Source organism: Mus caroli, unplaced genomic scaffold, assembly GCF_978045245.1.
Source record: "Mus caroli unplaced genomic scaffold, Mus_caroli_1 scaffold_20, whole genome shotgun sequence".
NCBI classification, from domain to species: domain Eukaryota; kingdom Metazoa; phylum Chordata; class Mammalia; order Rodentia; family Muridae; genus Mus; species Mus caroli.
Genome location: NW_028227275.1, coordinates 107,376 through 134,670, shown reverse-complemented (window position 1 = coordinate 134,670; position 27,295 = coordinate 107,376). Strand labels below are relative to the sequence as shown.

The 27,295-nt window shown below is 45.0% G+C and overlaps 2 protein-coding genes and 1 pseudogene across 4 annotated transcripts; 1 reads left to right on the top strand and 2 right to left on the bottom strand.

Moving 5' to 3' along the window:
- Window positions 1–1,123: 1,123 nt before the first annotated feature.
- On the top strand, window positions 1,124–4,118 carry LOC110285338 (uncharacterized; annotated as a pseudogene).
- A 12,991-nt stretch (window positions 4,119–17,109) lies between these two features.
- LOC110285238 (granulocyte-macrophage colony-stimulating factor receptor subunit alpha) lies at window positions 17,110–21,147 on the bottom strand. Of its 3 annotated transcripts, none has more exons than XM_085834157.1 (12): window positions 21,067–21,147; window positions 20,004–20,097; window positions 19,762–19,916; window positions 19,539–19,659; window positions 19,255–19,444; window positions 18,915–19,090; window positions 18,628–18,755; window positions 18,492–18,521; window positions 18,193–18,322; window positions 17,999–18,095; window positions 17,808–17,889; window positions 17,110–17,708 (listed from the first exon to the last, which is right to left on the bottom strand). In XM_085834157.1, exons 2-12 carry the CDS (start codon window positions 20,095–20,097, stop codon window positions 17,679–17,681), a joined length of 1,233 nt encoding a protein of 410 aa, XP_085690283.1. In that variant the 5' UTR covers window positions 21,067–21,147; the 3' UTR covers window positions 17,110–17,678. The 3 variants fall into 3 exon arrangements, with proteins under 3 accessions (XP_085690283.1, XP_021006898.2, XP_085690284.1); XM_021151239.3 differs by having other exon boundaries at window positions 19,255–19,384; XM_085834158.1 differs by having other exon boundaries at window positions 18,254–18,322; window positions 18,492–18,755; window positions 19,255–19,384.
- A 337-nt stretch (window positions 21,148–21,484) lies between these two features.
- On the bottom strand, window positions 21,485–25,613 carry LOC110285339 (leukocyte immunoglobulin-like receptor subfamily B member 4A). Its single transcript, XM_085834226.1, has 5 exons — window positions 25,588–25,613; window positions 25,401–25,453; window positions 24,922–25,223; window positions 24,511–24,777; window positions 21,485–21,517 (listed from the first exon to the last, which is right to left on the bottom strand). Exons 1-5 carry the CDS (start codon window positions 25,611–25,613, stop codon window positions 21,485–21,487), a joined length of 681 nt encoding a protein of 226 aa, XP_085690352.1.
- Between the last annotated feature and the right edge of the window lie 1,682 nt (window positions 25,614–27,295).

Here is a 27,295-nt window from a genome sequence, read left to right as displayed (position 1 = left end):
AGCTCACAACCATCTGTAATGAGATCCGATGCCCTCTTCTGGTGTGTCTGAAAATAGCTACAGTGTACTTACTTATAATAAATAAAATAAACCTTAAAAAAAATATTGCCTGAGCTTTACTGCCTGAGCTTTCTGAGTCTTCCTACCTATTGTGTTTGTTTTGATTTTTTTATGAATATGATTATTTTGCCTGCATGAATATGTACATCATGTATGCCTGGTCCCCATATAAGTCAGAAGATGGCTTCAGAATTCCTGAATTTGGAGTAATGGATAGTTGTGAAACAATTGGAAATTGAGCCCAATTATTTGCAAGACCAACAGGAGCTCTTGACTGCTGAGCCATCTCCTGTCCTATGTAGGATCAGCATTTACATTGCCAGTATTTTCATTTGTCCATTTGTATCTGTTTAAAGATGCATCCCTTTTAATAAGATCTTGTTATGGTTACATATTAAACTGGGACACTTGTGAATATGTAATTCTTTGTAGGAACTCCAGTAAAAACCTCTGGATCCTTTCTTTTTTTCTTGTTTGTTTGATTGATTATTAAAGAGGAGACAGGGTCTTAATATGTACCTCTGATGTCCAGGATAGACCAGAAATATATCTGCCTCTGCCTCCTGAGTGCTGGGATTAAAGGCATGAACTAATATGCTCAGCTTGCCCATCATTTTTTGTACTTAGTAATTGTTCATACAATTTCTCTGATGTGTGCTCAGTACCTCTTCTCTCTCCCTCTCCCTCTCCCTCTCCCTCTCCCTCTCCCTCTCCCTCTTTATGTCTCTCTGTGTCTCTGTCTGTCTGTCTGTCTGTCTCTCTCTCTCTCTCTCTCTCTCTCTCTCTCTCTGTGTATGTGTGTGTGTGTGTGTGTGTGTGTGAATTAGTATTTCTCTTACAAGGCTGTATCCTATTCAAAGAGCAAAGAAATGACAGAAGTGAACCTTGTTACTCAGTTTCCTTCTAAGATGATTTGGTAATTACATTAGAACTTCTTGGTCATGAAATAAGTGGGGGAAGCACCAGAATCGTATAAATATATTGTCAATGAAGCATACATTTACAGTGATGTCAGTATCATGGTTTCATTTTTACACATGTATGGAATATTTTAGGATGAACTGACCTATGATGATGTGCATGTGAACTTCACTCGAGAAGAATGGGCTTTGCTGAATCCTACACAGAGGAATCTCTACAAAGATGTGATGTTGGAGATCTACAGGAACCTCAAAGCTGTAGGCAAGACTGAATTATCTTTCACTTTTTAAAATAAGGGAACAATTGTTTCTTTGTTATTGATGCTTTTCTGTAATTTCAATTGAGAATGAGGAAGAATAAGGTTTACTAAAGATAGTAACTTAAATTTGCCTAATTTCGAATAATATATCATACATTTTCTGGTACTATATTTTAGGCTACAATTGGGATGACCACAACACTGAAGAACATTGTCAAAGTTCCAGAAGACATGGAAGGTAATTTTCATGTGTAAGTTGGTATGAATTTGCTTCAGAAGAAATGTTAATGTGGCCTGGAACCTTTTTAAAATTTTTTTTATTTTTTGGTGGCCTGGAACTTTTAAAGAAAAGCAACAGAGTAAAAAAAAAAAAAAAAAAAGGCATTACAGAGGGGCGTGGTGGCATACGCCTTTAGTTCCAGCACTCGGGAGGCAGAGGCAGGTGGATTTGTGAGTTCAAGGCCAGCCTGGTCTACAGAGTGAGTTCCAGGACAGCCAGGGCTATACAGAGAAACCCTGTCTCAAAAAACCAAAAACAAAAAAGCATTTCTTTAAGTGTATTGTTTAAATTCTCACAAATCTATGTACCTCAATGTCAGGTGTTTGATTTGTGTTCAAGGCATTTCTCTAAAAGAAAAGACAAAGGAAACAATGCTTTAACTGATATTGCCATTTGAATCATAGCCACATTACAGCTATTCTGTAGAACTGCCAATCTAGTCTCATACCACTCACATATTGCCAAAGATATATATATCTTTGGTAATAAATATATGTTTCTAATAAGCAAATATCCCATAGTAAAACTGATTACTCATATAGTAACATTGCTAAGTTTAAGTGAGAGGGACAGTTTATGAGTCAAGAACGTTTTTTGAGGAGAAACCTTAATTCCTATACTATATATCTATGATGAGCAAACAGCCAAACTGTGTGAATGCAATGTGGAAATCTTTCATTTGTTATTCTTTTTTTTTAATAGGTATATCCTGTGTCACAATGGATACAAATCATGTGAGCATAGGGATATTGAAAGAAGCAGAACCTTCTCTCTCAACCCAGAACAATTAAAATATATGTAGTAGTCCACATTTGAGCAAACTTTCTCACTGTGATACAAATTTATAATTAGTTGGTTCTCCAACTTCAGTGGGAATATATCCATAAACTCACAATGCAGAAAATCCCTATGAGTACTAGGATTGTGGACATTGTTTTACGTTTGTCCTGGTTTATTTTGTCAATGTAGTATGAAAATGTAGTATATTTCACAATATAGGAAAATTTATGAATGTACTCAGTGTGGTAAATCTCTGAGCTCTTCTATTTCTCTTCAAATATGTGAAAAATCTCATAGAGAGAAAGGATGCTATAAATGTGAGTCATGTAATAACATTCTTACCATTACAAGTATGTAAAACAACCCTTCCTGAAGGGAAAACCATGAATGTAAACAAAGTGATAAAAATCTTAAGATGTGAGTCCTCTTTACAATTAGACCAAATTGTAAGATTAATAAGATTCATCAATTTAGTGAATGTGGTAAAGCTTTCACATGTGCCAATTATCTTTGCAGGCATGAAAGAAGTCATACTGGAGAAAAACCCTCTGAAAATACTCAATGTGGTAAAGCCTTTGGATGTCACAGTCATCCCCAAAAGTATGAAAGAAATCATACTGGAGAGAAATCCTATGATGGTATTCAGTATGGTGAAGCCTTTGTACATCACAGTAGTCTCCATATGCATAAAAGAATACATACTGGAAAGAAACCCTACAAATGCAATCAATGTGGTAAAGCCTTTGCACAAACCAGAACTCTCCAAATACATAAAAGAACACATACTGGAGAGAAACCCTATGAATGTGATCAGTGTGGTAAAGCCTTTGCACATCATTGTCATTTCCGAGTACATAAAAGAATACATACTGGAGAGAAACCTTATAAATGTGATCAATGTGGTAAAGCCTTTGTAAGTCAGAATGAACTTAAAAGACATAAAAGAGTTCATACTGGAGAGAAACCTTACAAATGTAATGAATGTGGTAAAGTCTTTGTATGTAACGCTAGTCTCCAAGCACATAAAGTAACTCATAGTGGAGTGAAACCTTATGAATGTAAGCAATATAGTAAATCTTTTGCCTCTCATGGTCAACTTCAGAATCATGAAAGAATTCATACTGGACAGAAACCTTACAAATGTAATGAATGTGGAAAAGCCTTTTCAGAACACAATACTCTCAGAAGGCATAAAAGAACCCATACTGGAGAGAAACCCTATGAATGTAAGCAGTGTAGTAAATCCTTAGCCTCTTGTGGTCAACTTCGAACACATGAAAGAATTCATACTGGACAGAAACCTTATAAATGTAATCAATGTGGTAAAGCCTTTGCAGATCATGGTAAACTTTGAGATCATGAAAGAGTTCATACTGGAGAGAAACCTTACAAATGTAATGAATATGGTAAAGTCTTTGGACAACAGGGTCATCTTAGACTTCATAAAAGAATACATACTGGAGAGAAACCTTACAAATGTGATCAATGTGGTAAAGCCTTTCCATATAGTAGTACTCTCCAAGTACATAAAAGAACACATACTGGAGAGAAGCCCTATGAGTGTGATCAATGTGGCAAAGCCTTTGCAAATCAAAGTCATTTACATGTACATAAAAGAATACATAGTGGAGAGAAACCCTATGAATGTAAGCAATGTAGTAAATCCTTTGTTTCTAATGGTCAACTTCAAAGTCATCAAAGAATTCATACTGGAGAGAAACCTTACAAATGTAATGAATGTGGTAAAGCCTTTGCATGCCATCGTAATCTTCAAAAGCATAAAAGAATACATATTGGAGAGAAACCTTACAAATGTAGAAAATATGGCAAAGTCTATTCACAATCAAGTCACCTCCAACTACACGAAAGAACACATACTAAAGAGTAATCCTATGAATATAACCAATGTGGTAAAGCCTTTACAGTGATCTTGAAAGGTTTGGTGGTTTAAAAATACTTGGCCCATGGGAAGTGGTAGTATTCAGAAGTATGGCCTTTCAGGAATAGATGTGGCATTTGAGAAAGTATGTCACGTGGGGGTGGACTTTGAGATCCTATGCTTAAGCTCCACCCAGGGCAGAGTCTTCTGGCTGCCTTCTGATAAAGAAGTAGAATTCTCATCTCCTCCAGCACCATGTCTGCTTGGACACTGCCATTTTTTTCAGCCTTGATACTAGACTGAACCTCTGAATCTGTACACCACCCCCAATTAAATTTCCTTTATAAGAGTTGCCTTGGACCAAAATTAAGACAAATGGCATAAAAGATAACCCACTGGAGAGAAACTGACAAGCAGATAGTTCTCTGCATGTTTGATAACAGAAAAAACATATTTTAGATAGTCTCTTCCTTCTCCTTTTCTCTCTTTCCGTTTTTCCTCATCTATATCTTCCTACATCTCCTTTTCCTTTTCATTTCTCACCCCCCATCCCCATGAGGATAGTGATATATTAAGATAGAATCTCAGATGTAGCCCAGGGTAGTCTTGAATTGAAAATCCTCCAACCTTTCTTGAAGGCTGGGATTATAAGTGTGTATATCATGCCCAGGTTTTTCAAGCTGAATCCATGGATGTGGAACCATGAATTACAAATTAACTGTCTAATCTTTGGGAAATTGCTAAGCTGATGATAATATTGAGTAGTAGACTCAGAGAGTACAGCCATGCCTCTACTTCTATTAGCTCCTGGAAGCCTATTACTATAGGGATATGGAGTAAGCCTAGGCATTCGTTCTAAAGCAGTCTGTTTCACTTGAGACAATAAGAGGCACCAAAATGACCAAGAGGCACTAGAACTTAAAGCACCGTAAAGGCCTTCTCAAGCCAGACAAGGACTCCAGGAGATGCTCTAACAGATTCAGTGATCCATGGTCAGAGAGGACTAACTCCATTGTGTTAGGAGGTGTGAGAGAGGGTTCCAAGGTACTTCCCTCTTGCTTCATATAGTGTTTATTTAAACCCAGACACATACTGGATAGAGTAGAGATGAGTGAGTCACGTGGCATTCGTTCTAGACCATCATCCATGTCCAAAGAGCATCAGAACATGGGATCTGCTGCTGATGCATTGAAGCAGTTCCAGAAAGATCACTGTTATCTATTAGTTTTTGAAATGTTTCATTCCAAGCTTCTTCAGAATTTGGAAGGATCATAGGAAGATGATCGGTGAAAAAAAACGATGAGTGGTGGTATTTCACTGGCAGCCCGTGAGGCCGGCGTACCCCACCCCGACCCCTCGTGGGGAACGGGGTGGGGGGCACCGGGGGCCTCCCACTTATTCTCCAGGTATAATATGGACAATTACAAAGATCAAAACAGTAACAGGTATGGGGAGGAAATTCACAGGCCACACCACATGGTATACCCGGGAGTCATGTCTGGAACAGAGCCCTCCCCACCCCCCAAAAAGTCCCCATAAACAGGAGAACGGACCTCAAAGGAAAAGTCAGTTGACATTATAGCCATGTGTAGATGTAGACAGACAGGACCGTTCTAGAATGCCCTGGCCACAGCATTGTCTCAGCCCCCAAAATCTAGAGCCCTGGCCCCAGAGACCAAGGAGCTCCTGGAGAAATTTTAAAAGAATTAAAAGACATTGAAGCTCCAGGGAGACAGGGCTGGGTTCCAATGGCTTGGAGGCCTGGGCAACATCATCCTCTTTGCCTCAGAAATCCAGAGCCCTGCCTCCAGGGACAGAACAGGAGGGGACAGGGAAAAACATGAAGTTCCAGGGCAGAATTTAAGAATTCTGGTTGACGTGATCAAGTGCCGCCAACCCTGTAATTTGTCTCAGCAGGGAGCACAGCAACTAACATTCCCCACATAGATCTCCCAATATTCACTCTGTTAGTGAATATACCCAAACACGACACCATCTCCGGGACAAAGGAGGCACATGCTGGCTTGCTGGGACTCCTTAACTCTGGCCAGCTCTAGGTAGGGACTTCCTGTCCTTCTCATAGACTGGGGAAAAGGAATGTTGGAGAAACGAGTCACCACTAGGTGTCGCCCGACAACGGTCTCGATCAACCAAACAAACCAATACACATCTCTCATGCCACAATTCACCCACTCATTCCGTCTCTCCCAAGGGTCCTCCCTAGCTCAGGGCGGGACACTCAGGCACACATGACAGAGCAGCGTACCCACCCACCACTTCTCCCGAGTAGCACAAACGGTCCCCATCGTCCTGCCCGAACATAGCGAACGCGGGCTGGACTCGGGCACCCCAAAACGAAAGTATGACAGGGAGCTGTGAAAACAGGCGAATCATTCTCTAAGTCAAAGTACGTGACTAACGTAGGGGAACAGTGTAAGACCCCCAAACTGGGGAGACCTCCGCTCAAGTCCCAGGATGAGCTGGCTGGCACCCCGAGAGAAAACCACACCTGATGCAAAACTGTAAGAGGCTTTATTGTCAGCTAGCTACTCTGCGCTGGGCAGAGGAGTTCGACCACAAATGGTAACAGTAGGGAGCTTTTAAAGGAAAATGTGAGGAGTTGGGAGGAGTGTTGGGAGGAGTTTGGCTACAGCCCTTGAGGAGTGGGGAGTGAGTTGTAGCTCTTCTTTGTGGAGTTTATCTCCGTGTCCTTGGCACAGGGAGCCAGGCTAGGTCTTTTTACAATTATTGCATCTCTGGTTGTAAGGTATAGCAACAAAAAGGCTTTTTGCTGGCTATAGAGAACAAAGAGCTTCTTTCTGGCTATATTTTTAGAGATCAGGGAAAACAAGCTTGGGGGAACGTTTAGGGGCTTTACCTTTCAGGGAGAAACGCTTTAAGTCGGGGTCTCACAACAGCATCAAAACAGGGTGTGTAAGGTGAAGATGCCTGTTCCACATTATTTAGGTCTCCTTTTCAAAAACACTTAGCCCCCTGGAGTTTGTTGTTACTTTCTGGGCTTTATTGCCACCACTGATGCCTGGCCCCCTTTTGGAAGATTAAATGCTGAGTTAGAGCAAATTAAAAGAGCAATGAGATGGTTAAAATTCCCATTTGTAATTTATTTGCAGGCGTCTACCTGCATATTACAGAATACCAAAGGAGGGTACCAGAACCTAGTAGAACCCACCACGTGGCTCCTGGGAATCAAACTCAAGACCTCTGAAAGAGCAGCAGACAGGTCTCTTGCTGTCTGAGTCTCTCCAGTCTCTAAGGCTAGAATCTTTACTGAGAAAGTCACATGTCCCGACCTGCAGGACAGTCGAACAGAGACTTGAGAGGTACCTGGAAGAGAATGGGGGACAAAGAAACACAGAAAACGGACAGCAAGGCTGACAAATTTTATTTTTCCCACACAGGTTATATACTCATAGGAGCAGGAAGGAGGGTGGAGGGGGGTTGCTTTGTCTCTGGGTAATGCACCTGTTCCCAGGAACAGGATATTGACTGGGTAAACAGTTCAGCAGAAAGATCAGAATGGAAAGGGTTATTAGGCGCCTATCCACTGATGTAGAGCTATTTGTTCTCTGCTGGCTTCAGGATCTATGTCTATTGGTACTCAGCTGGGCTAGTACTTTACCATAGAGGCCAAGACTTTGTAAGTAAGCACTTATGGCTGGCAAGGCAGTTAACATTGAAACAAGGTCGCTCCCAACAGTCACATAACATCACTTGTGTTACTTGAGGACTTTTGTCTCTGGGGCAACTAGGTCTTGGGGTTTGCACTTAGCATTACAATACATACCAACAGGCTAAACCTCAAAAGAGTCAAGTAACTTGGACCCTTGAGGGCTCACAGAGACTTGTTCACCAACCAGGGAGCATATAGGGACTTGCTCTAGGGCTTATATACATTTGTAGCAAATGTGCTTCTTGGTCTTCATGTATGGCCACTAACCAGTGTAACAGGAGCTCTCTCTGTCTCTGTTCCCTGACATTGAATGCCTTTGCCCCTACCTGTATTGCCTGGTTGGGCCTCAGTGTGGAAGAATGTGTCTAGTACTACTGGACTAGATGTCTCTAGGTGGGGCCTATCCAAAGGGGGGGGGGGCTCTCCTTTTTCTGAAAAAGTGAAAGAGCAATTGGGGGAGAGACTTGTAAGGGTGGTACTGGGAAGAGAGTATGGGGTTGTGATTTTGACGTAAAGTGAACAAAAAAATCAGTTATTGGAAAAAAAATCAAAATGAAATTCTCAAAATTCTGAAGATTCTGAGCCTTGGGTGATTTACAATAACAAATAGATATAGGATCTTGTAGACATTGGCATAATTAAACTTATAGGAGCTCAAATCAAGAATTATTTGATATTAATACATATAGTTAATGTAAACGAATAAAGCATTCTCACCAGTGCCTCTAAGCATGGTATGTCCCCTTACATAAAATACAATGTTACAATAGCAAATATCTTCAATACAATATTTAAAAAATGAATAGGGTGAATTATTCTTAAGAAAAATCAATATAATCGACATGAAATTCCAAATTTTTAAAGGCTGATAAAAATGCACCTTACATTATTCAAGAAAAATAACACTTTTAAATGGCTGTTTAAAGAACCTCATTTTGTTTCCAGATTCACTAAATTCACTGTGGTTTTCTCCTTAAAACAATGGACATAACTGATCAGTTCTACATAGGACAGGGCTGAACATCATATCCCAGAAGAAAGGATTCAGACTTTCCCAAGCATATTTTATGCAAATTTCATCTATGTATCTCACAGTCATATAAAGTTATGAGATTCTAATTGTTTCTTAAAGTACCTGTCAATCATCTTTGATAAATAATCTGTAATCAGAATAAGTTTTCAGTTTTTATAGCTGATCTGATGACACTTAGAGATTTTTTTATAATTTCTTTATTATATGTAAATACACTGTTGCTGTCTTCAGACACTCCAGAAGAGGGTGCCAGATCTTGTTATGGATGGCTGTGAGCCACCATGTGATTGCTGGGACTTGAACTCAGGACCTTTTGAAGAGCAGTCAGTGCTCTTAACCCCTGAGTCATCTCTCCAGTGTGACACTTAGAGATTTTAATATTTTATATAATACTTGTGCATTTGTGTATTAAACATGCACAAATTCAAGTCACAGAACAATCTTTCAGCTTCATGTTTTTCTTACTAAATTTTTTCTGTTCGAATAAAAAACCATGACTAAAACCAACTTAGGAACTAAAAGCTTATTTCACCAACTTAGGAACTAAAAGCTTATTTCACCTTAAAGTTGCAGTCCAAAGCCAGGCAGTGGTGGTGCCGAGGGAGGCGGATTTCTGAGTTTGAGGCCAGCCTGGTCTACAGAGTGATTTTCCAGGACAGCCAAAGCTACACATTGAAACCCTGTCTCGAAAAATGAAACAAAACAAAACAAAAAAAGTTGCAGTCCAGCTTTAAGAGAAATTAAGGCAGTAACACAAAAGTACATGGAAACATATCACATACACACACACACACACACAAAAGGAAGTCATAAGACTTGTGGAACACCATCGAATACACAAACTTATTAGCATAGATGAAAGAGACACCAATTCAATGGCATGGATATCTTCAGCATGCTTATAGATGAAAACTCCCCACACTAGAAAGGCACCTCTATGCACATCAACTCCCTCCCCCCAACACAGAACAACAAATAGATAAGACAAGGAAGGAAAATCCTTTGAGCATTAATAAAACACTAAGTATATATAACAAAGAATATCTTGAAAGCTGTAAGAGAAGACTAACAAGCTGATTTTTCAGTGAAAACTCTGAAATCCCCCAGAGGTTGTAGCAATGCATAAAAGTCTTAAAGACTATAACAGCAAACCTAAAATAATATACCCAGCAAAACTATGATGATTTAAGGAGAATGGAGATTTTCTACAGCATAAACAACCTAAACAAATTATATTCAATAAACTAAAACTTCAGAGAAATATAGGAAACAGTATGTTTCCCTGAAGAGAGAATTCAGCATTGCAGAGAGAGTCATATTGTAAAAAGTCTTAATTATTAAAGAATAAAATATACTGTGATGGTTTGTATATCCTTGGACCAGGGAGTGGCACCATCTGAAGGTGTGGCCTTGTTGGAATAGGTGTGACCTAGTTGGAATGGGTGTGTCACTGTGGGTGTGGGTATAAGATCCTCACCCTAGTTGCCTGGAAGTCAGTCTTCCACTAGCAGCCTTTAGATGAAGACATAGAACTCTCAGCTCCTCCTGCGCCATGCCTGCCTGGATACTGCTATGCTCCCACCTTGATGATAATGGACTGAACCTCTGAACCTGTAAGCCAGCCCCAATTAAATGTTGTTGTTTTTTTATAAGACTTGCCTTGGTCATAGTGTCTGTTCACAGCAGTAAAACCCTAACTAATACAGAAGTTGGTACCAGGAGTGGGGTATTGCTGTGATAGGCCTGACCATGCTTTTATTTGAAAGAATGTGGATTTTGGGACTTTGGATTTGGAAAGCAGTGGAATGCTTTAAATGGGGCTTAATGGGTCATCCTAGTAGGAATATGGAAGAGTTTGTTGCTGGGAGTAATTTGAACTGTGTTGACCTGGCCCAAGAGATTTCAAAGGAGAAGAATTTCAGAATGTGGCATAAAGACTGGTTTTGTGGTATTTTGGTGAAGAATGTGGCTACTTTTTGCCCTTGTCTGAAAAGTTTGCCTGAGGCTAAGGTGAAGAGACTTGGATTAATTGCATTGACAAAAGAAGTTTCAAAAAAGCCCAGCAGAGACTTTGTTCTCTGGTTAAGTCTTATGAAGAAAAGTTTGAACAAGCATAGCAAGCTTAGAAAGGAAAAATATAAAATATATGGTTTGAGTATTAAAGGAGTACCAGGAAGTGAAATGGAGCAAAATCTTGTGTTTTAGGAGATAAAGATTAAGGGTGTGGGACCTTGGGGCAAGATCCTACCCAGCTAAATTAGATCCAGGCATGGTAGTACACACCTTTAATCCCATGAGACAAGCATGCTGATCTCTACATTCAAGGTCAATCTACAGAGCAAGAACCAGGATAGCCAAGCTTAGGTAGTGAAGGATTTAGAAAACATAAAGCTAGTGATAATGTAATAATACAAGGGGATCATGTTCTAGTTCCTGTAAGCAGCAGAACTCGGCAGCTTCAGCCATGTGCCTCTGGCTCTAGAGTTAAGAATGGAAGGAACTACTGGGAAAATTGATGCTGGTTAGCTGGAGCTAAGGAATTAGCGGTGATTAAGAAGAGACCAGCATCGTTGAGGTGAAATCTTCTGGAAATTGTTTTCTGGGAGCACAAAGAAGCTGTGATCCAGAGATACCCAAGGTTGTACCTCATGCTGTGGCTGGACTTGTTAATGTGTAAGAATCACTCAGGTGGTACTGCTTGTGAAGGAATGAAGGGATCATGGAGAGAAGCTGAGGCTTAGCACTGTGAGAGGCTAGGGAAGCCCATTGGAGAAGGTAAAGCCTCAGCTGTAGTTGATGGCCCAGGATTGAAGGGGTCATGCAAAGGATTTGAGGCTGGTCACCCTGAAGAGAGCCTATGAGAGGCTATTGGTGAAGCCTAGTTGGAGTGGAACACCCCAGTGTATCGGAGATGTCAGTACCATGGGATGATCACCAAGAACAGCAGCTGTAATGGAGTGGATCAACCTGAGCATAGAGTGCTACAGAGGACAGAGATGGAGAAGTGATGCCAGTCCTTAGGAGGAGTCCAAAAGATCAAGTGGAATCCCAGACACTGAAAGAAGAAGCTGTAACATTGAAATTGCCTTGGAGACTCAAAGATGTCAAAGATGCCAGAGCCATGGGATACATGCTGAGGAAAGCTGCTAACAGGGAGTGGAACCAGCCCAGGAGAAAGCAGTTTGTTGCAGTCAACAGAGGTGAAAAAGGAGTGGAGATCTGAAGACAGATTTGACATCAGCCATGGAGATGCAGAGTTTGGAGTTTGCCCAGCTGGTTTCCTGCCTTGCTTTGAGATTACAGTTAATTAAGTTGGATGAATCTCAGAAGAGACCTTGAACTTTGGACTTTTAACATTGTTGTGACTGATATAGACTATGAGGACTTTGAAAGTTGGACTAAATGCATTTTGCATTATGCTATGTTTAAGTGTGGCCCCCATAGACTCATGTTTTTGAACAAGTCTATGGGGACCAGGGAGTGGAATGTGATGGTTTGTATATCCTTGGACCAGGGAGTGGCACCATCTGAAGGTGTGGCCTTGTTGGAATAGGTGTGACCTAGTTGGAATGGGTGTGTCACTGTGGGTGTGGGTATAAGATCCTCACCCTAGTTGCCTGGAAGTCAGTCTTCCACTAGCAGCCTTTAGATGAAGACATAGAACTCTCAGCTCCTCCTGCGCCATGCCTGCCTGGATACTGCTATGCTCCCACCTTGATGATAATGGACTGAACCTCTGAACCTGTAAGCCAGCCCCAATTAAATGTTGTTGTTTTTTTATAAGACTTGCCTTGGTCATAGTGTCTGTTCACAGCAGTAAAACCCTAACTAATACATATACTAAGAAGAAAACACCAAAAATCAGCAAAAGGATTACCACTACTTACACACACGTATAAATAATTTTAAATATCAGCATTCTCAATTCTCCAGTCAAAAAGCAGACTGAATAAAAGGATCAAGAAAGAATGGGACAGGGAAGTAGAGCACATAGACCTATGTATGTAAACATATAGATATATAGATAGATATACATACATACATTTTATACAGACAGACTTATATACATATATACACATTTATTGGATAGAGCAGAGTCCCAACAGTCACCCTTCATTTTTAGACTCAGCCTTTTTATAGCTTCTTAGACAAAAAATAAAATCATGTCACAGATAGAATGTTACACAAAAGGGAGTAACAGAAGGATGTTAGTAAGTTCAAGACAATATTTCATTCTCTAAGCTTGTATGTTCAAAGGAACAGTTTCATATTGCCTTATTATTTTAAAGATTTGATGTAAGTACACTCTAAGTGTCTTCAGACACACCAGAAGATCCCATTACAGATGGTTGTGAGCCACCATGTGTCTGTTGGGGATTGAACTCAAGACCTCTAGAAGAGCAGTAGGTGCTTTAACTGCTGAGAAACCTCTCCAGGCCCCAAATGGCCGTATTTTATACTAGTGCACACCTGACCTGAAATGATTGTTTTTTCCATGATCATTAATTTGTTCCAATCCTATTTCTCTTCTTAGTACAACTTATAAAAGCTCATTCTATTTCTTATTATGCAGCCTTTACTTACTATTCTATGAGGAGGGGACACATTCTATTCTTGATTCTAACTTTATTATATCTTTCTGGAAAAAAACCAATTAAAACCATCTCATTAAACATTCTTCCTAAAAATATTTGAACCAAGGCAGGAATTCTGTAAAGTCATTGATTCATCTAAATTGTGTTGTTTTAATGAAAGTTCCTCTTAATGTTGATCTGCAGAAAATTTGTCCGATAGGGTATGCTGATGCTCAGGAATCATTAGGATATGTAAGAGTAACATGAAAGGCATATCAATAGGAAGAAGCAATTCTTGGATGAAGTGTCTGGGATCTATGCCTTTAAGAGCTCCCCCATAATAGGTCATTCAAAAAGGTGGACCACCTTTAGAAAACTTGCTTGCCATGTCCTTTTCTACATTGCTTATGCCACTGGACATTCAATCCTTTGCTTCTAGGAAGAACTTGGACATCTAGGGTGCTGTGCTCAGCCTTAACACTCATATTATATGGGGACTGGGCTCATAACAGAGCATTTCCTTAGAATGCATTCTCTAGGTTCCAATCCCCAGCAGCAAACACACAGAAAAGACTCAGAGTAAGGTAGCATAGTACCTTACTAAGTGGGAATCCTGATTTAATCCCGTATCCTAGAGAATGGAACTCAAGAACATAAATGTCTTGAGGGAAAGAGGTAGGGTGAGACCAACAGGATGGATAGTGCCTGTGCTACAGAGAAATCCCATGATAGAGAAATAGAATGTAAAACAAGAGGCAAACAGGTGAGAGGCTGGTCAAATGAGGCCTTGTAGCACTGTGGGATTTGCTTAATCCAACATAACTCAAATACGAGGTCTAGGCAGCTAACAAAAATTGATTGTAATCAAGCTGCTACTGATAGATCAGGGCAGCAGAACAGACTTGGAAACTGAAGTATGACCATGAAGCAACATATTTAAAGGATAAAACCATAGAGCAAGGGGGAAGGAAGCTGGACACTGTCCAATCATATTTTGACATAAGAGATTGAGCAAGGAGTTTCCATCAGTTAGGATAGGAGTTAGTCTCTGGGCATGGGAACATGTACTTTTTTGACCATGCCAGCAAGAAGGAGAAGTTGTACCTGAGATATGTGAACTCAAGCAACTGTTTGTTTACAATAGAAGCTGTCTAACTATTGGGAAGTACCCAGCTCCACTCTGGCCTGGGATCTTGACTTTTTTATTAAATAGAGTCTGACAATGATATAGTAGCACTTAGAATAATGTTTTTGTTTTGTTTTGTTTTTGCTTGTTCTCAGCAGCAGCAATATTGGTCCAGGAAAATCCTGGGGCACCTAGTGAACATGTCTAGAGATCTGGGTAGCTGCCACTGTTCTGCGGACAAGAGTCTTTTCAGATGAGCTGGCTGTAGGGGAAATGCTACAAACTCACAATCCAATGGAGTCCTTAGAACAAGGACCTGGACCCCAGAAAGTCCATGAAAGCACACGCTCTATGCTCTGTTGTTATTGTATTACACAGTTCTCACCCTGGTGCCTGGGATTCAGTTCTCACCAGGTTCAGAACTGAGTCATTGTAGCGGCAATCTATGTCTGGATAAAATAGGAAAGGTAATTGTATTCCTAATGTTTAAGAGTGACACCTTCTCTGGGAAGTGGTGTCGCACGCCTTTAATCCCAGCACTTGGGAGGCAGAGGCAGGCAGATTTCTGAGTTCAAGGCCAGACTGGTCTACAAAGTGAGTTCCAGGACAGCCAGGGCTATACAGAGAAACCCTGCCTCAAAACAACAACAACAACAACAAAATAACAACAACAACAACTAAGAGTGACACCTTCATGATATCAGGGATTTTAAAGTATGGCTTCCCATGAGAACATATACCCCTCAAATGAACATTTGCACTTAGCCTTGTACAAAAGACTATGGTTTGGGTCTAAGGTCTAGATTGTATTCATTTTCTCTGCCAGTTAAATAACTAAAATAGGAGAAATCCACAGCATTACAGGCAGCGGTGTTATGGGGATGTCCATGAGAGATGACTCCTAGGACATGGGTTTAAACCAATAGAATATCTCTATTAGCCAGCAGGCAGTAGTACTTGGTGTTAGGGATCCCAGGGTTGCACCAAACCTTCCTCAGGGTGAGTTTTAAATACCAAAGCCATATTCTAGGTTGACATACTTCAAATGGTAAGAACAGTTAGCCAGAAGCAGAAGTACAATAGCCAAAAATCCTGGTTAGTACTGAAAGATCCTGACAGAATGTAAAAGGTCACAGAAGCCCTGAAATTGGCAAGATAGATTTCATTGCTAGCAGAATAGCTTCACTGATTTAGAAAAATAGAGGTGCACAATGCTCTGGCCACTCCTTGAACCCATGTGTCTGCCAATGTTTTGACCGTTCCTTGAACCCATGTGTGTGCCTACTGATGAAGCCCATTGCCAGGTGTTTGTGATATTGGCTGCTGGGAAAGAGTCAGAAAATCTTCCCAGCAACCACAGCCAGGACAATCCGGAGTTGCTACACTTGCACCAGACTCTTTCCTTGTACCCCTCCCATACCCATTTCTTGAGAATAGACATTGTTTAGATCTGGAAATCCCCTACTACCCCCTTCTCCTTTCCCCCCTGAGGGCCTATAAAAACTGGGACCTCTTTCCCCTCGTGGTCGACTCCTCTACCCCTGCGTGGGATATGAGTTGTCCCCAGAGCTCTGGCTTTCCCCAAATAAAGCCTCATGTGGTTTGCATCAAACTTGGTCTCGCTTGTGAGTTCTTGGGTGTCTGCTATTGTCCCGAGGACTGAGCGAGGGGCTCCTCTCAGAATCTTTCAGTACATTTAGGGACCTTCTCAGAACTATGGACTTTGATGGATTTTTCTTTTATTTATGGTAAATGGTACTGTCCATGTGCTCAGGTTTTTGTTTTTTTGTTTTTTTTTGATTCAGTTAAGTTCTGTTCCACTAGTAGCTGGAAAAGAAGGGGGAGAAACAAAAGCGACCTGGAACAATAGGTCTCAGGACAGCCAGCCACCTCCATCTTGATGAGGGAGATTAGTCAGAGGACAAGATGGTTGCCATCCACATGTCTGTCGCCTTTCATCTTGGTGAGAGGTCAATGTGCAACCGAGTGACAGAACAAGGAAGTGGACATGCAGACAACAGACATGCAGGCGCACCACCTCCCTTCTGTTTTTGGATAAAAGACACGCAATTTTTATTATTTACAGTAAGCCTTAAACAGCACTCTGACAGCCGGGCAGATATCTACCATCTATGTGATTAGAATTTCCTTTTTTTTTTTTTTTTTTTTTTTTTTAATTAATCTTCAGGAGCTGCATGGTGGCTTCTCCTAGGTTCTGGTGTCCTCTTCTGGCATGCAGTCATATAAGGCAGCGGATAGAGCACACGCGCGCGCGCACACACACACACACACACTTACATTGAAAACTAATAGTAATAATAAATAAATAATAAGAAAAAAAGAACCTAGCTTCGGCCCGGCTGTGTGGGTGGCAGAGGCGGGCAGGCAGGCAGAGAGGACCTCTGTGAGTTTGAGGCTACCCAGGCCTACACTAAAAGTTCCAGGCAGGGATGCCGGGGCTACACCAAGAGAAACCCTATCTGGGGCAAAAGAAAACAAAAGCAGAAAAGGTTCTGGCTTTTATTTTACAGACATATGATTCTTCTAGTACTATTGACTATCGAACTTTGATCATGAAGGCACGTTGGATTTTATGACAGAGTTTGTGTGTCTGTGTGTGCTGGCTGTTAAGGTAGAGGTAAAATATTAAGGGTTAGGGTTTGTTAAGGACTGAGCAAACTATTAAGGTGGGGATATGCACGCTGTCCCTGCCATCCCTGGAACTGAGGCAGGAGTACTGATTTTTTGGCAAGTGAGGGGATGGGCGGCCTTGATTGACAGTGGTAGGCTTCCCAGTAACCTGTGCTTCTTGTCGGGGTGGGCGGGGCTGCAAGGGAGGATTTGGTGAGACTGTGATGTGACTGTGACATCAATGTCGTTAAACATGCCCTTCCAGGGTGATTGACAGGATGAGACCGGACACGCCCACTTTGGTGATTGATTGACAGGGCAACAGGGGTCCAGTCACACCAGACGTGGGGGTGGGGAGCGGTCACGATGACGTCTATCAGCATTGCGTCAGTTGATGTCATGAAGTTTAAGTCCTTCCTGTCAGTCACGTTGGGAGCGGGACATCTAGGGCTGCAGGAGGTCCTTCCTGAGGGTCTGGGGGGTGGACGGGGGCCAGAGGTCACGCCTTGGGTTACAGGGGACAAGCCTCGCGCCTCCCCACCCCCACCCCCGTGCGCGCTTGTGACTTTTGACCTCAGGGTTCACTCGCATGTCGTCGGACACCTTGTCCCTGATCCCTGGGATGGGCGGGAAGAGTCGGCGCGTCACCTCGAACCTGGGGGAGAGGGCAGGGCAGGGCAGAGCAGAGTTCACAGTGGCCATCCCCCTGCCTCACTCTCTTCATCCCAGCCATCCCCCTGCCTCAGCCCCCGCCGTTGCCCCACCTTCTGCATGTCACCCCGAGCGCCAGCGCGCAAAGTAGGACCGCGCAGGCCGTCACTGCGTACAGGACCGCACCGGACACTCGCGTGTCCTCAGCCTCTGTGGGGTGGGAGGGAGAGGTCAGGGGACCGGAAGTAGTGCGCAGTGAACGCGGAGGGCGGGTCTCCGGGGAGTGGGCGGGGCCTCCACACATCACCGAGAGGATGGGTGGGACTCCATTCGCCCCAGTGCTTCATCCGCGTGTCGCCCGCGCGCACCTTGACCTTGTGACCTCCGTGGGGGGCGGGGCTGGGGAAGGCGAGGCGGGTCTCCTCCACGACGAGCACCTGGGGGGTGGGGCCGGAAGTAAGAAACCAGTCCCAGTGAGTCCGCGACCACGCCCACCCACACCCAGTCCATCCCCCAGCCTCAGATCCTCCGTCCCCGCCATCCCCCTGCCTCAGGTCCTCTCCATCCCCGCCATCCAGGTCATGCCCCTGCATCAGCTCAGGTCACCTTCCGGGGTGTGCTTCCTGGCTCTGCGCTCTGCGGGAGGGATGGGGGCGTGGCTGAGCATTCGGGGGCGTAGCCAGCGAGCCCGAGGCCTCCGCCCCTCCTTCAGGCCCCGCCAACTTGGAGAGGCCCTGCCCACCTGCCACTGGACCTCAAACTGGAAGTCCCTGGCCGTCAAGGATGCCCAGGTCGAGGGCGGCGCCCACGAGACGGTGCAGTGGGAGGAGTTACAGGACGCGGTGACGTCACGCGGGGGACCGAGTCGCTCTGTGAGGGCGGGGAGTGTGGCCTGGGCTGTCACTCACAATTCCCGCCTCATGCTTGCCAATCATGCTCACAAGCCCCGCCCACAAACGTCACTCAACCTTATGCCCGCATGCCAATCAGGCTCACAAGCCCCGCCCCCGCTCACAAGTCCAACCCCACCAAGCGCCTTCGTGGCCACCACGTCGTCCAGGAACCGCACTGGCCCCGCACCGCTCCAACCGGTCACGACCAAGTAGGCCTCACTCCCCAGCAGTGACAAGTCGTCCGCAATGCACTGTGTGATGGCGTCATCCCCGGGGTCGGGGTGGGCCGAGCATCGCGCCACGTCGTGACCCCTGAAGAGAGGTGGGGCGGGGTCAGAGGGCCAGCGATGACGTCATAGCGGGTTCAGGGCTCACGTCACCGGCGACGTGATGACATCATTGGCCAACCACACCCACGATGCATGAGGGCCTCGCCGGCTCCGCAACATCCCGCCCCGCCTGAGGTCACTGCTCACGTGGAGTTGAGGACGCGCAGCGAGTACCGGACGTCCGCGGGCGCCGCTGGCCCCTCCCGCCACGTGCAGGACAGGAAGCGCGCGGCTCGGATCTCGCAGGTCAGGTTCTCCGCCCCCGAGCCTGCCGCGCCTGACAAGATGGCCGCCGTGAGCCCGACCGGAAGTCGCCGGGCGTCGTCGTCGCTGGTTGCTAGCGATGACGACGCCGGTTGCCGGCGATGACGTCATCGCTTGCCGGCGCTCGCGAGCGATGACGTCACCGGGACGCTCCCGGCCCCGCCCACCTTCGTTGACGAAGCTCAGCCTCCAGTGCGCGGCCGCGCCCCCAACCGTGCCATTGACATCCAGCGTGACACCGTGGTGCAGTGCCATCATCCTCCTGAACCAGCAGCGGCAACCGAAGGGCTGCAGGGGGACAGGGAGTGGGAGGGTGGGGGAGCGCATTGGGGTCACGACCGGAAGTGACGTCATTGCGGGATGCGGCCCTCTCTCCCGACCCCCATGTACCGAGACTCGCCGGAGTATCCCCGCCACCCGCGAGGTCACGGTGCATGACGTCACCGTGACGTTCCCCGCGGCGGCCTCGCAGGCCCAGGTCAGCGTCCGAGTCCAGGGGTCGAAGGTCAGGTTGAGGGCGGAGCCGGCGTCCGGCGTGGTCGGAGCTGGATGGGGGCGGAGGGCGAGGTGGCTCTGTTGGACGCGGCCCCGCCCACCGTGACTTCCGACCCCGCCCACCTTGCGTCACTAACCCAGAAGGGCCTGAGTCCCCGGAAGCAGTAGCGTGAAGAAGAGCAGGGCGAGCTGAGCCAGGGGGGGGATGTTCATGGCGCGTGATGATGTCATCTGTCAGTAAGATGAGTGGGCAGAGCCGAGGTGTCATCCTGTCCGTCGCACTAGGGTGGGCGGGGCATTCTCTGGTCCCACCCACTCACTCCAGCATGCTTTGTGGTGGGTACAGAGGCTGGGCACTGCCATCTGAGCCATGCCCCTGTCTCAGCTCCTCTCTTGGTGACGTTATCTTATTGATTCCCCGTGAATCTTTGCTTATATGTGGACCCGCTTTGTCCACGCGGTGGGGAGGCGGTAGAGGGGATCGGGGGTCGCCCTGCCTGCCTGCGGCCTGACTGTGTGTAGGTTAGACCCTCTCCCCCTCACAATCCATCGCCGCCTGGACCCGCCTTTCCCCCACCCCTCCGTGCTCCAAGCTCAGCTGCAGCCACTTCCTCTTTTCCAGTCCCCACTTCCTGTCGGTCCAAGGACGCTCGCGGGGAGTGGGGAGGGTGGGGGCGGCGTCCGTGGGGTCTCCGCAGTCGGGCTTAGGGGCGATCCGCAACTCCCCGCTACCCCCCTCCCCACACCCCCCGCCCCGGGCTTTGGAGGAAACGCTCTTGAAACCATCCCCCTGCCTCAGCTCCACCGTCTCCAGACCCCTGACTCCTGGAGGTGAACCACATCTTCTGACCCCAGTACTACACAGAGGTCAGAGGTTGTGGGGGATTGGCAGGCGGAGGCCATGCCCCCCCAACTCCGGCATCTAAGCCCCCCCTTGGCCTCTGTTACCTCTGACCCCACCCCAAACCATCCCCAGGGCTCAGACCCACGGATGGTGGGGACCTTGTAGCCGAGACCCAGGGCACACACAGTAGGTCTGCATGTCCCACTGCCCTCCCCCTTCTGGTCTCTCAGTCCCCTCGCCCCATCGTTTTCTAAACCCCAGGGTGTGCTGGGCACACAGTAGGGCCAGGTGGGAGGGGCTTCTGGGTGACGTCATCTCAGGCAGGGTGAGGTGGGAAGGGGTGGGGGGGCTCTGACCTGAGACGGTGGCTGCTTGCGATGGATGGTGAGGCCTGGGCGCAGCGTCTGTGTCCGTCTGTCCGTCTGTCTCCCGCTTCCTCTTCCTCATCTGCAGGTTGGGAAACCTAGAGGGGAAGGAACAAGGCAGGCAGGGGTGGGTGGCTGGGTGGGGCCCGGTGACGTCACCGGGGGCGGGGTCCGAGTGTCCAGTGCAGGCAGCATGATTGGGGTGTGTGGTGTGATGTCATATGCGCACAGTAAGTCTACATGCCAGGTGGTGTGACGCAATGCAACCTCGTGCAGTGGGGCAGCACACCAGGACGTGAGCCTACTGTGTGGCTGTTCGGGCACGTCACACTGCCACGCACACAGCCTGGCTACACACGGTGTGACATCAGTCACTGCATCTGACCCCTTGTGCACACAGTGTGACCGCTCAGCACAGTGTGACGTCGCCGATAGTCTTACCCTGACAAACACAGTGTGACCACACATGTGAACACGTGTTCACACAGTGGGAAGACTGTGACATGCAAAGTCTTGATCCCATTGATCGTATTGGTTCACATCTCCTTGCGTCATCGTTAATTTCCAAATTGGGGAAAACCAAATCTGGATGAAACAGACAATTTTCTACACAGCACAGGTGGGGGCGCCACAGTTAAAATCACGGAAGCCACCTAACGGCCCCAGGACCCAGAACCCAGAGGCAGCCGTGAAGTCTCCCACCCAACACAGCCCAGGGTCAGGCGGACCTGGTGGATGCTTCCACCCAGCTCATTCTGTGAAGCCACACACACACACACACACACTGCGCGGAGATGGACGTTTCCATAAAATCAGGAACTCGTCACAATTTCTGTCCACAGAGGACTCATGAGAGATTTTCTGTCGTGTTTAATGTTCCAAACAGATTTAAAAAAACTGGTAGAGTGCGTATTAATGTCTGCTTCAGAAGATGTCGTGTACATTTAAGAGGCATTTAAACTATTATGAATTATTTTAATGACTTTAAAAATATCAATACTGAGTTGTATGTTTTAAAATAAATTTTATTAGTTTAAAAAACCTGCATGGTATTGTGGGGAATTGCAGGCTGGTCTCCAGTCGATCTGAGGTCTGAACCCCGATGGTCATAATTCACCCTCATGACACTTACTCATGCTCCTTACCACCTCCCACAGCGCCCACAAGAGAAGCATGGTCAGTCTGACCTTCAGGCTAAACTCCTCCCCAGTTACCTAGCAACAGGGAAGACCATAAAAAGGGGTGCTTAGCCCCCACCTCGCTCTCTTACTCCTTTGTCCTCTCACCTCTCACTTCTCTCACTTCTCTCTCCTCTTCCCTTTCTCTTTGTCTTCTTTCCTCTCCTCTCCTCTCTCCTTCTTTCTCTTTCTCTCTAGCCTTTCCTCCCTCCCCCCTCTCTTCTACCTTCTCTCTTTCCCCTGAATTTCTATAATAAAGCTCTTAAACCATAGAGTCTCTGCTCTGCTCCATCAAGGCCCGCTGCACACTCTGGTTAGTGTTGGGAACTTCTTCCCCCATTTCCTCTCTCCCACAACCCTGGTGGCTTTAGCAAAGTAGCTCTGGGTGCGGGGTCCTGCGGCAGGGCTGCCCCTTGGCCACCCCCTGAAGAGTGGGATAGAGGAATGCCCACCCAGGGGATGAGTGAATAGGGTAGGTAGCAGCCCTCCCACACCCGACTGACCAGAGAATAGGGAAACTCTGGCGGGGTGTGGGTATCTTTTTCCTATCCTACTTACCCCCACCTCCACCCCCATCCCAGGCCTCCCCTTTATTTTGTCCCCAACATGGTATTGGTACAGAGGTAGACATGTTGATCAGTGGAATAGAATTGAAGAACCAGAAATAAAACCACACACTTATGGTCACTTCATCTTTGACAAAGACGCCACCCCCCAAAAAAAAAACAATGGAAAAAAGAAAGCATCTTCACTAAATGGTGCTGGTCTAACTGTCTGTCTGTCTGTAGAAGAATGAAAATAGACCCATATTCATCATCTTGCACAAAGCTCAAGTCCAAGTGAATCAAGGACCTCAACATAAAACCAGATGCACTGAATCTAGTAGAAGAGAAAGTGGGAAAGAGCCTTGACCTCATTGGCACAGGGGAAAATTCCTAAACAGAGCTCCATCACCCTCTCATGTTAAAAGTATTGAGAGCAGGAAATCAAGGCATACACCTTAACATAATAACAGTAATATACTACAAACAATAGCCAACATCAAATTAAAAGGAAAGAAACTTGAAACAATCCCACTAAAATCAGAGACTAGACAAGGCTGACCATTCTGTCCCTATCTGTTCAGTATAGCACGTGTAGTTCTAGCTTGGGGAGTACGATGAAAGAGGAAGCTCAAGAGGATGCGAATTGGAAAGGGAGAAGTCAGAGGATATGATAGTATACAAAATCTACCCTCAAAATTCTACCAGAGAACCCCTACAGTTGATAATAACTTCAACATAGTGATTGAATATATAATTAAGTCAAAGAAATCAGTAGTCTTCCTTAAAAAAAAAAAAGATAAGCACACAGAGAAAGAAATTAGGGAAACAACCCCTTCACAATAGCCGCAAATATTATAAAATGTCTTGGTGTAACTCTAACCAAGCAAGTGAAATATCTGTATGGTCAGAGCTTGAAATCCCTGAAGAAAGAAATTGGAGAATACCTCAGATGATGGAAAGATCATCCATGCTAATGGATCTGTAGGATTAATATATTAAAAATGTGTGTCTTACCAAAAGAAATATATAGATTCAATGCAATTCCCATCAAAATCTCAACATAATATTTTAAAACCTTGAAAGAGCAACTCAAAACTACATATGGAAAAACAAAAACCCCAGGATAGCCAAAATAATACTGGACAATAAAAGAACTTCTGGGAAAATCACCATTCCAGACCTCAACTTGTACTGCTTTACAGTCTTGATTAAAACTGGCTGGTATTGGTACACAAACAGACAGATTGGTCAGTGGAATAGAACCAGTAACCAGAAACAAACCCACATATGTATGGATACTTGATTATTTGCAAAGAACCTCAAACCATACTATTGAAAACAGGAAGGACCTTCAATGAATGTTGCTGGTCTTACTAGCTCTCTGCATGTAGAAGATCCATATTTATCACCTTGCACAAAGTTCAAGTCCAGGAGGATCACAGACCTCAATATAAAAGCAGATCCACTGAATGTAATGGAAGAGAAAGTAGGAAATTGTCTTGAACACAGGAGACAATTTTTGTCAAGAGAACACAAGTGGCTCAGGCTGAAATGTCAACAATAAATGGGACCTCATGAAATTTCAAAGAGGATCTCTGTGTAGCCCTGGGTGTTCTGAAACTCACTTTGTAGACCAGGTTGGCCTCAAACTCAGAAATCGGCCTGCCTCTGCCTCCCAAGTGCTGGGGATTAAAGGTGTGCGCCACCACCACCCAGCTCTGTGGTTCATTCTTAAAAAAGCCATAGCATCTGAATGTTCCATTGTGGTTGGGAGTAACAGCATTCAGAACAAAAATTTCATGGGATGGCTGACTGGCCTGATGCTGGGGGTCCAGGGTCCATGAGAGATGGTGTTTTCCTTCCTGGATCAGAATGAATCTGCCAAATCCTCTGGATGAGCCACACTTAAAGGATATGGAAACTCCAGGGATCACAGCAGTGCTGGGCCAGACTGACAGACTGGGATTTTCAGTATCCTCCTAGGATACAAGGGGCAGTGTGTGAAATGGATATGAGCAACACATATTGTCCTCCAGGATTGGACTCTGAGAGAAGAGCTCCTGGAGGTTAGACCTCCTTCTTAGGAGAGAGCACATGCTGGGATCCCTGAGTGTCCTCTCAACTGTCATCATCAGATCCATGGCATCACTGCACTCTGAGAAGCCAGCAGCACTCTTGTAGTAACACTTATATGCGCCTGTATATGTGATTCTCATGTGTTGAATGTTGACCTGTACCTTATTCCTAGATTCCAGAGGGAATTGAGTGTCCCGAGGATCTGCACTTAGCTCTTTATACAGGAAACACTCCTGGGACTCCCAGGACCCCTGACACCAGATACTCACAGGTGTATACACAGTGATCACAGAGCTTGGCTCACCCCAGATGATGAGCTTTGGGAGGTGTCCTGTGAAGAAATCAAAGGCTGAGTCCCAGGACATCTTCCTTCAGACACCAGATCTTAGCACAGAACACTCCCAATGAACAAGGCATTAGCTCATAAATATTTCCCCCATCACCATTGTGAGGAATGGACCCATAGAGAGTAAATTAGAGGTTGTCTCCTCAGAGTGAGGAATCAAATCCTGGGATGGCTGGAGACACTCATCTGCCTGTACTGCAGTCCTGGGGTCCACAATAAGACCTGCGAGAAATCTTTCTCTCAGGGCTTTTTCACATTGAGAGCCACAGGGGATCCCCTAGGGTGTCCATGTGAAACTAAATCTGGCTGTTGAATAGGTTCCCTTACAGACGTAAGCGTCCACTTCCGGTATTCATGTCTAAGGTACAGCAGTCCTGTGAGCATGGCGATCATGGTGAGTCCTGGTAACGTTCGTAGCTGTTCTCCTAGGCCAGTCTGACAAATATTCTGTAACATCAGTAGATATGTCGTTGTCATCTTGAGGGCAGGTCCTTCCTGTCACGGGTTTTCTACATCATAGCTATTATGGGAAGAGAAACTTCTGTAATCCCCTCAGTACAGAGGATTGAGTAAACACCCGGGTCACCAAAGTGCTTTTAGAGAAAATTTTTCTCTATTTCTCACAGATTTCCAACTATCCCTCTGTTTTCCAAGGCAGAGTATATTCACATGCAGCAACATTTTATTTTAAACTAGACACAATCACAGATCCTCATTATGGAAATGTGATGTTGGTCAAACCAGCACAGTGTTCTAAGACAATAGACATTTATGCTCTTTCAATTGGAGAACATCATCCCAAGGTGGCTCCACTGACTCAAGTCACATGGTCTTGAAGGTTTGTCTCATAGCAGGTCAGCTTTCACTCCTGACTAAGCTCCAGTGGTCTTCTACAACTTTGCCAAATTGGCCTGATCTACTGCAACTAAGGACCAGCATTTTACCAAGTCTCCTCTCCATTTTCCCTTGTTTCTGTGAGGCTAACCCCTTTCTCTACACGTTTGCATTATCAAAATGTTATTATTGTGTTGAGACAACTGGGCTTAAGTCCTGCAATATTGTCAACTGAAGTAATTTCTTTCTCCAGACTTTTAAGTTTAGATTCTAGGTATGAGAATGTAGGCACCTGTGGATTTATTATTCAGTCTAGTACTGTAATTTTCCATTCTTCTTCCTGAACTTTGGTGACTAGCTCCTATTATCCCAGAGAGATAATAGTAGCACCAAGTCCTGAGGATGCCTGTATATTGAGGAAATCTATCCTCTGAGGATGCCATAAAAGAAAGATGGTGTTTCCCTTTTCCAGTTTCAGTTGCTGTGAGGTCAGCATGTGTTTCTTGTTACTGGACATATAAGTACTTTACTATGAAAAATGAGAGTATTTACAATGCTAGTCATCATGCTAATATTATTTTATCAATTTCATATAGGTGGCCTTCCATTCACACTTTGGTTTTGTAATTACAATTACAGTAATGGTTCACCACAGCACACCACATCAGGATGACGTTGTTTATTTGCTTCTGCCAGTGCTGACTTATGTGTGGGTACTAAAATCTTTGGTCCTCTCACTCAAATGAAATTGCCCAAACTACTGTGCTTTTAATTATTCTCATACTACTGGAGTACATACGAGCTCAGATCAGGCATCCATAATTAGAATACCAAGAATCACTCTTCTCCATTTGCCTCTATATCACATAGAGGGAATAAAGGACATAGGGTTATGGAGTCTCCAGAACTCATGATATTTATAGCTAACATTATATAGTGAACACCAGAACTATAAAATTCACAGGAGACATGTTTCTTATGAAACTAACAAAGGACAAGGCAGCCAGATCTTTTTTTTTTTTTTTTCAGAAATACTCACTTTTATTCCATCACTAATATGAGGTTCTTATACAGCATTCTGAAGTTCTTCCTGTCAGGAAACCTGAACCCAAACTATGCCTCTGTGAAAACCAAAGTCCTTTCTCCATCCTGGCTGTATCTGAGCAAGTCTACAGGCAAATCTGCTCTGAGTCTCCTCAGTCCCAGGGCAGTTTCCTACTCCTCAAGGATTTCTGACACTC